At 39.2% G+C, this 15,824-nt stretch overlaps 2 protein-coding genes across 4 annotated transcripts; one reads left to right on the top strand and one right to left on the bottom strand.

The window, feature by feature from the left end:
- The first annotated feature begins 435 nt into the window (after window positions 1–435).
- Window positions 436–6,038, top strand: zgc:162964 (uncharacterized protein LOC560569 homolog). Its single transcript, XM_046856274.1, has 8 exons — window positions 436–794; window positions 1,073–1,214; window positions 1,376–1,516; window positions 1,646–1,753; window positions 2,214–2,364; window positions 3,127–3,268; window positions 3,382–3,639; window positions 4,885–6,038. Exons 1-8 carry the CDS (start codon window positions 623–625, stop codon window positions 5,124–5,126), a joined length of 1,356 nt encoding a protein of 451 aa, XP_046712230.1. The 5' UTR covers window positions 436–622; the 3' UTR covers window positions 5,127–6,038.
- A 131-nt stretch (window positions 6,039–6,169) lies between these two features.
- Window positions 6,170–15,564, bottom strand: LOC124390374 (epithelial cell-transforming sequence 2 oncogene-like). 3 transcript variants are annotated; one of them, XM_046856272.1, is made up of 21 exons: window positions 15,324–15,564; window positions 14,614–14,717; window positions 13,947–14,109; window positions 12,955–13,207; window positions 12,731–12,852; window positions 12,538–12,647; window positions 12,199–12,286; window positions 11,754–11,922; window positions 11,065–11,193; window positions 10,897–10,989; window positions 10,356–10,532; window positions 10,126–10,229; window positions 9,904–9,999; window positions 9,550–9,755; window positions 8,865–9,012; window positions 8,553–8,626; window positions 8,312–8,468; window positions 7,504–7,569; window positions 7,242–7,330; window positions 6,501–6,673; window positions 6,170–6,309 (listed from the first exon to the last, which is right to left on the bottom strand). In XM_046856272.1, exons 1-21 carry the CDS (start codon window positions 15,414–15,416, stop codon window positions 6,182–6,184), a joined length of 2,742 nt encoding a protein of 913 aa, XP_046712228.1. In that variant the 5' UTR covers window positions 15,417–15,564; the 3' UTR covers window positions 6,170–6,181. The 3 variants fall into 3 exon arrangements, with proteins under 3 accessions (XP_046712228.1, XP_046712227.1, XP_046712229.1); XM_046856271.1 differs by having other exon boundaries at window positions 14,614–14,726; XM_046856273.1 differs by lacking the exons at window positions 13,947–14,109; window positions 14,614–14,717.
- Window positions 15,565–15,824: the final 260 nt, after the last annotated feature.

Raw genomic sequence — 15,824 nt, forward strand, 5'->3', positions numbered from 1 at the left:
AGTGCCATCACAGAGCTAAGGTTTGGTGAAGAAAGGATAGGTGTACAGCTGTTTTTAGTGTTTGGCCTCCTTAGTTTCAGCGAGTGGTGTTAATCATAAAGACATAGAAGACTATTGCATTTTGGGGCAACATTTTGGCATGAAGCCCATCCTATACCCAAAGCAAGACATGGACTGAGGAGATTGTTTTGAGGAACTCGACAGAAACCTGACTTGAAGGAATGCCTATGCTTTTGGAAATCCAACAAGTTGCCCAAAATGTCAGGTGTCAGTATGCTTCTTGCATTTCATATTTAGGGTATGATTTGGACTAATCCACCCATTAACAGATCAGGATTATGAGTTAAGAAGATTGCAGTGTTTTTTCTTCTTTTTTTCTAATTTTATTGGCTGCAAATGCGAATTGCGCAAAGTCGGGTGTTTTACGCAATTGAGATTGGCTGGAGGCGGACTTCATGGGCGGACTGGGATTCGTTTTTTCTTTGAGGAAGTGTTGTTTCGCTTTTTCTACGAGACATTGACAAACGTCTGTGTGCATCGAGTGTGCGTGTGAGTGTGAGACGCGCTTGTGGGGTCGTTGGGCTGCGCGTGACATCCAGACGGTGCGCCTGCGTCTCGCGTCATGTCTGCGCCAGCGTCTGGAGAAACCTCCAACCACCACAACACTGTTTGTGAGCAAAATGAAAGCGGAAATCCAACAAGTAAAAATGAGGAGCGGAGGAACTGGAACGTTGGAAATAACTGGGGATTTTCTTTAGAGGCAATATTCGGATTTGCACTTAAATTTTTTAAAGGTAACACAATTTTTTATTTTTTATTTTTTTTATTTATAAATAAGATTCAATTTCCTGTATCTTAACTGATCAAGAAAATCCTCCCAATGCAAATCTATCTTCAGGATCACCCTTGATAAACTCTAGGAATCACAAATCATCAGCCATACAGTTTCCTCCTAAAGTATTAGAACAGCAAGATCAGTGGTCTTTTCTGTTATACATTGAAAACATTTGGGTTTGAGATCCAAATCTCAAAAGATCTATTCAAATGTACTTGTGGGATTGTTTTTTTCCAGAGATGAACGGCAAGGCTTTCAATCCAACCTATGAAGAAAACCTGCTGTTTATTGCACTTCAGAAACAAATTTTCCTCGGCCCCTACAATCCAAAGCTTTGCCCTGAGGTTGGGTTCTTCGACGTCCTGGGGAATGATAGAAGGTATATTATTTTTGGACATTTACAATGTGACACACACTGTACACACACAGTTTGAGCTCTAAAACAAATGTGTATGCAAAACACGATCTGTCCATACACAGGTTCCTCATACACATGAGACTTAATTTTGCATAACAGACACTATATCACTGTATGGGCAGGAACAAGTGGGCAGAGCTGGGCAGCACAGCTAAAGAGGATGCCATGGAGGACTTTGTGAAACTTCTGGACTCGTGCTGTAGCCTGTTTTCTCCGTATGTCACCTCTCATAAGATCGAGAAGGAGGAACATGAGAGGAAATTGTAAGTGGGACTCTTTGTGCAAATGCGATGCTGTATTAAATCGAATATATTTCAGTCACTTCAGTGTCAAACACGTACCAAAACAGGAAAAAAGAAATCATTTGAGTTTTTGTGTGTGTACACATTTAGAAGAGAGGAAGAAGAGCGTCTCAGGATGGAAAGAGAGGAGGAGAAAGAGCGTCGCGAGGAGGAGAAGAGGAGGCAGGAGGCCGATCGCTTACTAAGCAACTTGCAGATGTGTGTAACTATTGATTGGCAATTCACAAACGTTTGATCAGCTTTCTGTCAGCTAATTTGCTACTGTCGTGAGTTCATGCATTTAATAGGTATATTTAAATAGTGTCATTTTATGCATGTAGATTAATAGGAGCAGTTGCTCCAAAAAATACCATGTCACACCGTTTTTGCTCATGAAGGTCATTTGCTATCAGGTGACTGATAAAACATTTGAAACATTCAAGCTGTCAGACAAAATATCAGCACACGTCCGATCCAACACACCGATAGAAATGGCTTGGAATGGTTTAATATCTGCATGTTGGTATTACAAACATATTTCTTTTCATTGGGTTAGGTTTGCTGAAGGCATTTTACAGCATTCATAGCTGCATTATCTATTATAATAGTTTCAGTGAAATGTTCTTAGAAAGATAATGTGTGTGTGTGTGTGTGTGTGTGTGTGTGTGTGTGTGTGAAGGCAACAGGTGGAGGCTGCTCTGAATACACCAAACCCAGTGCACTTCCAGGAGAATCCCCAGTCCTCTAAATGCTCAGACCAGCAGCAGCGACTCATCCACCGGTCTTGCGAGTGTATCCTGCAAGCTCACCATACACACCAAGTCAAACAGGTTTATCTTATTAGTATCTATCTACTGTTTGCCATTGAGCTGCACCCAAACAGGCTTATCTGCTGTCCATCCCATGGAAAATTTTCTACTAATTATCTCCATTTGTGAGCAACTTGCAAATTTATGGAATATATTATATGGACAAATGTGTGGACATCTGATTGGTAAGTGGTTTTTGAACATCCCATTCCACATTTAGTCCCTGTTTACTCTTATGATAAGCTCCACTTTTCTGGGATGATGTTCTACTAGATTTTGGAGTGTGCTTGTGCAGATTTGTACTCATTCAGCCACAAGGGTATTAGTAAATTCAGGCACTGATGTGGTGTGCGGAGGCCTGTGGTGCATTCTTTCCCATTTATTCCAATCATAAGGGTTAAGGTCAGAGTGGTAAAACAGGCCACTCAAGATCTTCTACTCCAACCCATTTAAAGCATATCTTCATGAAGCTGGACTTTCACAAGGGCATTGTTATGTTGGAACAGGTTTGGGGCTCTTGGTTTGGGTCCAGGGAAAATTCCGTGCTACTGCATCCAAAGACTTGGATACCACTTGGATGGTAACAGTTTGGGAAAGAACCACATACAGTATGGCTGGAAAAAGTCCAGTGTCGCAACACTTTTGTCTATATAATGTATACTGGTAGAAATATTTCCTTTTCACTTTACCTTACATAAATTGGCCACATTTATTATACGTCTATTGACCATCCTTGCAATGATAGTAAGGCAAAAATGGCCGTTTGTGTTTATGCCTAAGTAGCACGACACGGCTGAATCCCCATCACCAGATTCGAGTGACACAGCATCAGTTACACACCCAATCAACCAGCCCGAGTCTGCACAGAGGACCACATCCGAAACAACCCCCAGATGTCATTTATTCGTCGAAAGCATGCCAGGAGGTATGTGTGAAAAAGCATCAAGTTCTCACTAATGCTCAGTAAACACTGCTTATGAGGAATGAAATGAATCTAGTAGCACCAGTGGATTATTATATCTTTACTGTCTAATGCAGAAATGCCCATCCTGGCGCCCTCCATGTGGACGATGCCTCAGGTAAACGAATTTAAGATGAGGACCCAGCAGGAAGCCGAGTCTGTGATCACTGTAGGGAGAGGTGAAGTGCTGACCGTGCACATTCCCACTCATGACCATGGCTCTACGTTCTTTTGGGAATTTGCCACAGATTACTACGACATCGCTTTCGGCTTGTATTTTGAGTGGCCGAATACAACAAACGGAGTGGAATCTGTATCTAAAAACCAAGATGCAGGTAGGAAAAAGATTTCTTAGAGTTTTTAGACCTACTGGTTTATATTTTTAATCCTGTTAGACCTGTAAAAAAAATTCAATCACCACAGTCCTATAAACTTTCTCTTTCACTCTCACAGATACTACACTTTACTCCACCCACTCCACCCTGCCTGCACTCTTTTCTTCACTTCTCTAACACACTCCATGCACTGTTGACCCCAGGTGCCTGAACTCCTCCACCTTCTCCACCTCTTCTCCCTGCAACTGCACCCCTCCACTGCCCTCCCTCTCATTCACACATATGTACTCTGACTTACTCCTACTGACTTTTATTCCCCTTCTCTCCAGCGCGTACCTCCACCTCTCCAGGCTCTTCTCAACCTGCTCACTACTCTCACCACAAATCACAATATCATCTGCAAAAAAATTATGTATATAAATTCGAATTTGAAATTAGAAAACTATGGAAGACAGGAAAAGGAAAAGAACATCTGGTTTTAATGTTTTTTCTTTTTTTTGCACTACAAAGGCCTGTTTGTGAAAGGGCCATGCGTTAGAGGTCAGAAGGCACTTAAAAAAAAAAAAAGTATGATTTGCTGTCAGTCTGATTAAAAAAAAAAACAAAACAAAAAAACTGTACCATATCATCATATTTATTCCATTGCATCGTACCGTACTGAATCACATTGTGTTGAATCAAATCAAAATCAGATCGTACTGCATTGCGATATTGGTAGCTGCTTAAATGTATCTTAAATGTATTGTATCGTTGGAGAGTCGAATCATTTTTGGCCTCAGTTATGGAGATGCACATCCCCAGTGTGTACCATTTATCATTTTTTTACAAACAGAAATAATCTTAAATGTGCTTTTAATCCACACCTGTGAGTAAGTAATGTGTATGTGACTGACATTTTGCCTGGCCAATAAACACCCAAGGAGTTGCATGTAATCATTTTCGGCAGTTACAAATCCACATTTTAGATCCTACCATTGATATAAACCCTAAAATATTTTTTTTATTGTGCTTTTAATGGAAACCAATAGTATATGGCTTCAAAGGAACGCCATAACATTGCATAACAAGTAATACTCATCCTAAAAGACAAGTCCTGTGAAATACTTCATTTGACAATATCATAAAATTCTGTATTGAGAAATTATGCTAGCTTCTCTTAGCCATCTCGAAATATATGTGCATGGTATTTATCATTATATTTTTTTTTTATCAGAAATATTCTCAAATGTGATTCTTTTGCTGCAGGCCAGACTGAAAAGGCAAACGGGAAGGAGGAGAAAACCCCCACGGACGTAGGCCCTCGGATTAGCGAGGTGGTGCCGCTGTTCCGACGGGACAGTCACGAGAACGTGTACGCAGGCAGTCACCGGTACCCGAGCGAGGAGTTTATTTACTCAGATTCGACAATTCTTATTCGCTCTGGAGGTCAAAGGTTGTGTATTACCGAGTCTACTACACCGGTTAGATTTATTAAAAGACACACCTAAAACATATACAACATTAATTTCCTTATATAAAATTTCATAAGCTTTTAAAGAAGTCTAAATGGCTTCACAAACACTACAGTGTGTGCAAACTGGCTTAAGCCGTGCTTATCTTTTCAATGAAAAGAGGGTAGGCGTGAAAGCTAGGGGCAAAGTCCTGCGCTGCTTTGTTTACCAGACGCTAAACAGTTCCTGCTCGGCAGGATTCAGAACTATGCATGAAACATATCCAACATGAAGAAAGCCATATATTCTGGAATACTATTAAATGTTTGTCAGAATCATTTTTTAAAGGAAATATAGTGCAGATTATATTATTAGGGCAGTGTGAGCTCTAAGGAAATCCTTTATACTTGAAGGCCATTATATAAAAATCCAATCAACAGTCTTCCAAAATGCAGAAGGACTCTGAGTCGGAAAACAGTCATAACAAGCTATAAAACTGTGGAAAACATTCTCACAAAATCTCCCAACACCCCAAATTATTGATGATGGTAAACCACAATGTGTTTGTTGGTTTAAGCTTCGGTTATAGAGTCGTGTCGTATAAACAACAATTATAATGATGGGTCAAAGTTTAGTATTTCCTGATATATTCCTTTCCTGTACCTGTGATCATTCAGAGTACATTTAATCCAGATCCACAGTATTCCTACAAAGTTCTACCTACAGCAGTCCTTTGCTTCTACTGTTTATTTAAACATGCTGAACAAATGATTATTGTAATTGTAATTAATATTTCCGTTGAAATCGTTCTTCCCAACAAGTTGTGTGAAATGATTGCATTTTTTTGTTCCTTAATGGATCTTTTATTTATTATGATTACATTCGATGACTACTGTGATTTTGTGTTAAATGTTCCAATATAACATATTTTATTTGTAAGTATAAAATTCTACAGATGTTCATCCATAAGTCCTACTTTTTTTTTTTACTCTTTATCACTTTTACTGTTTGCTACTGGACATATTGAACTGTTGAAAGCCACTGACTGATGAATTCCTCGATACACAAGATATATGAACTAGATGAATGTTATAAATGAAGCTACGTCTGCATTATTTGTGCCTGGCTGCATTTATAGCGCCACTTAATGCACACAGAAACCTGATCTTATCCTCCTCTCGGTCTGTGGCACAGATCCACTGGCGGTTTGGGCTCTCCAGGAGGAAAGAATTCTGCACGTCTGGGGAGGAAAAAAATATACCAAAATGAATATTTTTTTAAACAGCATTTCTTCATACCAGAGACAGAAACGAGAGTAATAATAATAATAATAATAATAATAATAATAATAAAATTAGGCTAAAACAATAAGCATACAGATTAATATCCAAATAACATCTGCATATTCGTTGGCATCCATATTATACTCACACTTTGTGTCCACCATGTCAGAGACGCTGAGGCAGTGCAAGCTTACAGACGCCAGGAACGTGTGAGATGTGTTCACTGCAAGACTGAAGGGCACATGGGTGTCTTTTTTCTCCGTCAGAACCACGACATCGTTAAACAGGAACAATCCGAGCTCCTTAAAGCACTCGTACATCCTGACAAAGAGACACATTTCTTAACTTTTAGACAAAGAGTTTTTAGGGAACCGACTTCCATCAATGCACAAGGTTGCCACACGGTGTGTCCGAATGTATTGGGACACCCGACTTTTCCAGCCACATGCGATTCTTCTCCAAAATGTTTCCACAAAGTCTCTGGAGGTGGTGCTATTAGAATTTACCAAACCTGTTCCAGCATAACAATGTGCAAAGCCAGCTTCTTGAAGATATGGCCTGCATGGGTTGGAGGAAGATGCTGAGTGGCTCGGACCTCAACCCTATTAAACATGATGAATGTTCTACATGAGAATCCCCACAAGCAGACTACTAAACCTAGTGGAACATCTTCCCAGTAGAGTGGAGGTTATTATAACATATAAATAGGGACTAAATGTGAAATGGGCTATTTAAAAACCACATACAAATCTTATAGTCAGGTGTCCGCAAACTTTAGTTTATTTAGAGTGATGAGTATAAAAAAAAAAAAAAAACTTGAAATCAACACTGGTGCACCTCAAGGGTGTTGTCTGTCACCTGATCTGTGTAAGGAAGCTGTCCGTTATACCTGAATGATGGAGCGATGTCTTCGTTAAGGCAGCTCAGTAACGCCACATCCTGCAAGGTTATCAGGTATCGGCCTCCCTCTTCTAGATTCTAAAATAATCAATAAGTCAATGATTAGGGCTTGTATTCAGTTTGGGTCAGAACACACTTGTCATGTGGACATAGTTGGGATACGCTCGCTGTTCAGAGAACAATTTAAAATGCGCTATTAACTCACTAAAACCTGATCCTGCTTCATTAATAATTATAACAGTGCAACTCACTGGGCAGCCCTGAATGATCTTCTGCACCTCCAGCATTTTCTCCTCCTGGTTGGAACTTTTTTTCAACTGACACAAGAACAGAAAACGAGTTCAGAATATTTAGTTACATTTAATTTCCAGTGTTTATTTAGAGAAAAAATGTCTGCAGTGGAGCATATAAATACTCTATTGCAGAAGAGGACACAGCAAATGCTGGACACATCCCTCCAGAATGCAATGCTCTATTAGTTATACGATGCCATCGTGAGGAGTTATGGATGGTTAGGGATCTATGATGGTTCTGATGCAGTCTCAGGTTTGGAAGCTGATCTGCTCTTAGTGCAGATGAGGAGGTGACAGAGCTGGGAAGACTTACTGTGGATGGTTCTACTCAAGAACCATGACGATGGATGTGGACTGTAATTAATAATGAGCAGCTTGCTACAATGGTTTAGGAACAGATTTGGACTCTGGTGACCTCAACAATTATAACGAATGAGTGTCCAGTGTTGGTGATGAGGATGGGTTCATTTTTTTTATCTAATTCCTGTCATGGTTTCTTCTTCATATCTCAGGGAGTTTTTCTCTCACTACTGCCACCTCTGGCTCGCTCACTCGGGACATTTACATTTACTGTATTTGGCAGATGCCATTATCCAGAGCGACCTACAACTGAGCAGTTGGGGGTTAAGAGCCAAGCAGAGGCAGCTTGGTGGGTCTGGGATTTAAACTTGTGACCTTTTGATCCAGAGTCCAAAACATGTTATTACTGAACATAATAATAAAAATTGATATGACAGTCCTTCAAGCATAAAATATGGCTTTTTACCTTGTGGATGAAGTTCCTATAACTCCGTAATGTCTTTAAGGCTGAAGAGATGTGTGTGTGATCGGGGTGTTCGGCTGGTGTGTGTAGCATCAAAGAGTGGAGCAAAGTCACATACTCCTCCATCCTCGTGGACGGACTAAGAAACAGTTCCTGTAGACTAGGACACAGAATATAAACATACACTAAGATTGAAGGTGAAGTTGATTGAAGCTGTTCTGGTTCTTTCGAAATTCAGAATTACCTTAACATCCTAGTAGCAAGAGTCCGGTTGTGTCTCTTTATAAAGGCGCGAAATACAGGAAGCGTCTCTTTGCACTGGAGAGCAAGAAGATGATACGCAGGTGGTTATTTTAATCAGTAATTTTGCTGTTTTTTGCATTTTTATGGGAAAGCTCCCCGTCTTCTGTCTCTCTGGTACACTATTTAAGTTCTCTTAAATAGTTCTTTGTTTGGTCTTGGGGTTGGGTTTTCCCAGCTAAATGCATAGCCTTCTATTTTCAATTCTATCATTCGGGTCCTATTAAAAAGAAGGCATTTTTAAGCTCTTTTCTACCTTATCTATTGTTTTGATAGCAGTGGCGTAGTTGTTGAAAAAATTGGTGTAAGCCCGTAGTTTGGCACAGAATCGGACAAACACACTTCCCACACACTGCAGAGGACTCCATTCCTCCAACCTCTCGGTCAGGTCCTGCAGAAAAACACTGGCATCCACACATCGAATAAAAAACAAGTTTAAATTTATTTTATTATTTAAAGGAAAAAAAAAAATTTGAAAAAGACAAAATCTACCACTTAAGAAAGTTTAATGTCAGACACAAATACACTGTTTTCCCCAAAGTATTGGGATTTTTCCAGCCAAAATCTACACAAGCACACTTCAAAATCTAGTGGAACATGTTCCCAAGAAGTGTAGAGGTTATTATAACAGGAAATGGGAACTAAATATGGAATGAGATGTTTAAAAGTAACATACAAATCCTCAAACCTATGTCCATATATTGTATAATTTGCAGATAAAACATGCTAGATGTATTTTGTCAGATTGTTATAACGCCTTTTTTCCAGTTACTGAATAACCGGTACAATATAACAGGTCTTTCTAGGCCAGGGGAAGCTGGTAGCCCTTCACATTAATGGTACCCAAGAAGTAGCTCTCAGTTTCAAAAAGGCTGGTGACCCCTGCTCTAGGCTTTAGAAGTACCACACTGAAATTATGCACTGAAAAAAAGTTTTTTTACGTATTGGCTTCCAGGATGTCCAGCATGGGATTAAAGAGCATCACAAGATTGGCAGAGCTGATTATCGCTCGGTTGGAGTCCAGAGCTGCTCTTAGTGGAACGTAGTAGACACCGTGTACAGCCTGCAGCAGACACACGTAAGCTTTCTCGCTGTTCAGAAGCTCCATGACCACGTCGCCACGTCGATCTGCTTCGCCGAACACACTCTACGTGAACAGAGGACAGAGACACTTACATGTATATGTGTTTTTGTGAAAATTCCAGGATGCTTGATTTTAAATTAACATTCATTTTTGGGTCCATGCCTAGAAGAATCCTAATTTATTTTCATTGACACACAAACAACGCACATACTTTCGGGACCTTGTGGTTCAAGCTGTGGGATTTTTCCACAGTACCAGCCACACATTTCTTGAGCAGAAAATTCCCCAGGAACTCCAGCGGATTATCCTACAATATAATAATACAATACGACATGACACACTACTATAATACTTTAGAACATCAAAAGACAACAAAGAAAGTATTTAGAGAATTGAAAATACTGTATACTACACATAGGGACTCTTAACGTACTGATGTTTCTTTCTGAAGTGCCACAAGACCCTCGATTACAGCTTGTATAACTTCTGATTTAAGCTTTAAAACTGGCAGGTTTACATGATCCCAAAGAAACAGACCTGTGGAATTAAAGCAGTGTAACTGTCGTCATATTTGTAATTTTCTGTCTGTCATATTACATATTGGTTTTATGTGAGGTTTAACATATTATACGTCCCTTGCAGATCACATTCATGTAGCCTTACCGAGTGTGCGCCCCCTTGTCTCGTAACTCAGGAGCTGCAGTTGTGGTTCAAGTTGTTTCCTTAGACCCTGCAGTGTCCGCTCTATCCATTCTGCCTGCCTGCACCACAAAGTCAAGGGGCCTTCATTCAAGTACAGCAGCGGAGGGAAATCAACTTTCCCGGACCACTCACCCAGAACTGCGAAACCGAGAACACGTGTCTTAGTCCTTAACACTTACATAAACACTTAGTCCTTAAAACATAACACTTATCCATTTAAGTCATTTATAAGTAAGATGTATACATTAATGAATGATAATTTCTTCCCTTTAGTCTGTTTAACATAACATACAGGATTCTAGAAATCTGAATCTAAATTTGGAATCTCCCCTGAGCAAAAGTGGGACAAACTTCCTGAGATGATATGAAGAAGAACCAGATTTAAAGAAGAACCTATTCTCTTCCGGGCCACCAGACAGTGGAATTAAAAGTAATGCAAAAAGAATGAATTGTGTTGAAGCAGCTTAACTCGTTCCTCAGTTTGTTTCAGGTGCTTACTCACTGTGTTGGTAAGAACCGGTGCAGAATCCTACAGGTGCCCTGACGCTCAAACCAGTCAGAGTGGACAATTTGCTTATTAGCTCCATCCCTTCAACTAAAAAGAGCCATTTTACAATTCATTACACAGTTTTTCAAAAAGTAAAACACTGCTCCAGTTATAAAAACTGACCAGAAGAAGCCAAAGGTACAAAAATGTTTAGCTGCCCTGCTTCAGATGCAGGTACAACCGAGCCACTGAGCTTTTCCCAAAATGCCCTCACATCTGGATTTAAGACGCTCTTCTCCGTGATGCTCAATCCTGTGATTAATGGTTAAAATAAATCAGGTTTATTCTCAGGAAATTGACAGTTAGGCAAATAACAATATACAAATATATACTGTATGTTAAACAATGCAACAATATTATTTAAGGCGTTATGTGTCTCTTAGTAAGTTCCTCCCTTTCCAGAAAGGGTTCTGACACTGTCATGGTTACAAAAGGATCTGATTGTGTACAGCTTAATAGCACATTATCTATCCCATAATAATCTATGACCCAGCATAGTGTTTAATCAACCAATTCTTGATAAATGTAGAGAAAAACATATCTAAACATGAACCAGTGTTGCTTCTGCTTGCAGCAGATTCTCTCTCATGGCTAATTTTAATTTTAAAATTAATTTTAAATCTCATCTGTTCATGCCACCAGTCAAAAGAAACTCATGTAGCCTCCATGCACAGTAATGAATGTTTTAAAGTTTGTTGAATACACCCAATGGAACAGCGTGTACGTCAGGGTGAACCACCGAATTTGTCAAGACTTGCAAAACATTCATAATTTCTCAGTTATTTGTTAGACCCTGCCATATACAGTAGCACCTTCTATTAGGTGAATCTCTTCAGGATTTCCTTCAGCTATGATCCCAATACTTTGTACAGCTCTGCCCTGTGTAGCTCGCTCAGCCAGACTGAGAAGAGCCTCTAAAGTCATTCCACTGTAGTCATACACCAATGGCACCACATTGACCAGAGCTCCACAGAGCACCATCTGAAAAAGGATATGACAAAAAGTCAATGTGGATAAAACTATAATACATGCAATATATTCATTATATATTCGTAATCTGTATTTTTTATGATTCTGGAAAACAAACCTGAAAAAAAAAACTTATCATAAACCCACATTCCAGTTACCTATGATCAGGATTTAACCAGAGACCTGGAGCTATGAGGCAGTAATGCTACCCTTTACCCTACTGCGCCAATCGACGGTATGTAAGATGACTGTAAAAAAAACCTGTATTAATTTCTGGAGACTTTTTACCTCATAAGCAGGAATTCTGGATGACAGAAGCAGCAAGTGGGGTGGATTGTTGCTCTTGACGGAGCTGACGAATGAATTTAAGGGCCCACTGCAAGAAGTCGTCGGCATTCAATTTCACGTACCAAAGAATCTTTTACGGAGAACTGTTCTTTCATTAGTATTACATGCAATTTTATATTATGTGCGGTAGCATATTATGTGCAATATGTTCTTAGTTCCATTGCACCTTTTTGTAAAGGTAAAAGAATTTCCTTTGGCATTTAAAATTATATTTATACTTCTACGGTATAAAAACTAGGAGAAATAGTGACTCAGTGGGGGGCAGATGATGTCACCGACCTCATTGTGAAGGTTTTCATTGAGCTTGAAGCAAATGATGTCTGACCGGTTGAATTCAGCTGAAGTCCCCGCTGTTTCGCGATAAAGACGCTCTCTGATCGGCATTTGTCCTTGAAAATAAGCATATCGCCTGGGTTCACCTGCATGGGCTGTGTATCAAGCAGATTAATAGTACATGCTTGTGCGATCTTACCCCTAGTTTGACAAGGCTGGTAATACGATTCAGAGCCAGTAGGCTGGATTTTTGTCTGATACTGCTTGCATAAGTTCCTGTGGAGTTGGTTAACCACCCACTCCTGCTCTTCAAATCAGCTTCTGTTGAGAAATGCTTTGCTTACCAACTACCATTGGTACAAAAATGGTGTTTAGCCTTTCCAGCATAAACATTTTTTAGTATAATAAATCTCTTTAGCTCACTTTTGCGTTCCAAAATCTTCTCGCAGATGGTGCGTCTGATTAGGCATTCTGTTCGTTTCTCGTCCTCCTCTTCTGCTTCAGGCAAAGTTTGGTTCAGAGTACCGTAGATGTCCGCTGCTTCACGCGGGAACAAAACATCCAGGGTGCAAGCACAGGCTACATAGTGCTTTTTCCAAGCACCATACTCGTTGTCAGAGGTTGCATAGGTGAGGAACCATCCCTGTCGAATACACTTTGGAGCCCACAGGCAATCCTGAGTAATACACAGAGGTAGAAAGAGTAATGAAATATCCTACTCAAGTAAAGGTACTGTTAATTAAATGAGATTTTACTTAAGTACAAGTAAAGTTACAATTCTAAAAATCCAATCATGTGGAAGAAGCTAATTTTAAATGTAAACTAAAATTAAAATTTTTAAACTAAATTTAAATTTCAAACTTAAATGTAGAGTTCCTTGTTTTTTTTTTACCACAGGGGATTCTCTATTGTAGTTCAAAAAGGACAAAGTGATATAAATCTCAAACTAGGGTTAGGGTCTCCATCTTTCTTTCTAATGAGTCTGTTCTCCCACCCATCAATCAATCAGTGCAATTGATTCCAGGGTACAATTTGTTTTTTCCCTGCATGATTTTTATTTTACATTTTTACTCAGTAACAGAAATGATATAAAAAGTAGTACACCACTTCAAACAAAACATTATTAAGTAAAAGCCACGACTACAAAAACTATTCAATTACAATAACGCAAGTAAAAGTAATTCGTTACTTTCCACCTCATTTTGACAGAAACCCCTTTTTGCATCCTTTTATTTGCAATCCTGTATCTGGCTGGCATACGGTATATTCACATGCATGTTTTTTGTGTGTTTGCTTGGGTTCCTTCTATGTGCAACTCTGCTCAGTAAATCCAAAATATTTTCTCAAAAACATATATGAATCATTGAATCATACTGAACCACTGAGTGTTTTAGCAAGCAACATATAATAGTCACCTGCTCTGAAAGGAACTTCCAGTACCAGCAGACCTGAGCTGCAGAACACAAGTCCAAAGGGCTCAGGAAGGACAGGATGTACAACGAGAGTATCCGCGGCAGTACAGTGGTAAAGTCCAGTCTTGTAAAAGGAGCAGCTTTAATAAAGTAGTCACTGATGGATCTATGGTAGAAAATTACATATGAAAGGACGCTTGCCTTTTAGCACCATGATACAAGCTAATTATATATACAGTCTGGCCAAAAGTTTGTGGACACCTGACCATTACATTAATGCACGCTTGTTTGAGATACCTTCTCAGGACTTCTATATCAGCCTTCATTATTCTGGGAAGAACTTCCACTAGACTTCAGACTAGACCACTCAGATGAGAAGGACCTGCATGCAATCAGTAGGGTTAATGTCAGGGCTCTGAGTAGGTCACTTGGGTTCTTCCAGTCCAATCCCAACTGGCAAACCTCAGAAACCTCACTTTGTATGCAGGTGCATTGACATTGTGTTTGTCATGCTGGAGTACATTTGGGTTCTGCTCTAGTAAATGTATATATACATATATATATATATATATATATATATATATATATATATATATATATATATATATATATATATATAGTGCAGGTGTACTGGTAAAGTGTCCACATACTGAAGTCTGGATCGATTTACTTGAGCTGGGACTTGGAACATCTTCTTAACAACAGCTGAAGCAAATGTTGTCTCTGTCCATCCGTCCATAGGTCAAACCAGTGCAGAATGAGAGTCGTTCTGTCCTGGAAGAGCTGTTCACGTTCCAATCACATGCATGTACATCTTACCATGATCTTAACTCTGATATCCAGCTAATATTATAACGTAGGCTTTACAAAAAGAACATGCTGTTTTTATTATTATTATTATTATTTGGAGACAATTTAATTTAATACACTACTCTTCTAGAGCATTCAAGTTTCATCCAACAAACAGACTGTCTGTCTGTCTGTCTATCTATCTATCTATCTATCTATCTATCTATCTATCTATCTATCTATCTATCTATCTATCGTGCATTTTACCAATGTTTGCCTGTATCTTACTTCTGTCTGTTTGTCCATCCATCCATCCATCCATCCATCCATCCATCCATCTATCGTGCATTTTTACCGTTTGCCTGTATCTTACTTCTGTCTGTTTGTCCATCCACCCATCCATCAGTCATCTATGTCTCTATCAATCTATCCATCCATCCATCCATCCATCCATCCATCCATCCATCTATCTATCTATCTATCTATCTATCTATCTATCTATCTATCTATCTATCTATCTATCTATCTATCTCAAAGTTTGTCTTTATGCACTAATGATGATGATAATGAATGTATTAATATGTCACTTACCTGCTGATTGGCAGGTTTATGTATCACAGGTGTCCAGGCACTGAAGCGTGTAGCAGCTGTTTCAGAAAAGTGTCCTGACTTGGAAGAAGACATTTCGGAGGAGTTTCCACTCAGTGAATCGGTGTGTTTGTCCTCACACACTTTACAAGTCCGTTTCCTAAGAAACAGAGTAACAACAAAAAAATCGCACCGGGAAGTCCTTTACTCAGGGTTGTGTCCCAATCCACTACAGCAGACTACATTCAGCTCATTGCTGGGACCGGCGATACCACCATTTCCTTTTAGATCTTTTCAACATACCGATATCACCACCAGCGTTTTCTATAAACCAATAAAAAAAAGACTGAAAGTCTTTTAAAATTACATTTATTAATCAACCATAAATACTCGAAAGAATTTTTTTTTAAATTATTTAATACTGGACAAGCTCATACTTTTTCATACTTTTTTCCAAGGGCCAAACTTGTTTGAGGGCCAAAAGTAAATGTAGCATTAAAGTAA

This window comes from Silurus meridionalis, chromosome 8 (assembly GCF_014805685.1).
Source record: "Silurus meridionalis isolate SWU-2019-XX chromosome 8, ASM1480568v1, whole genome shotgun sequence".
Taxonomy (NCBI): domain Eukaryota; kingdom Metazoa; phylum Chordata; class Actinopteri; order Siluriformes; family Siluridae; genus Silurus; species Silurus meridionalis.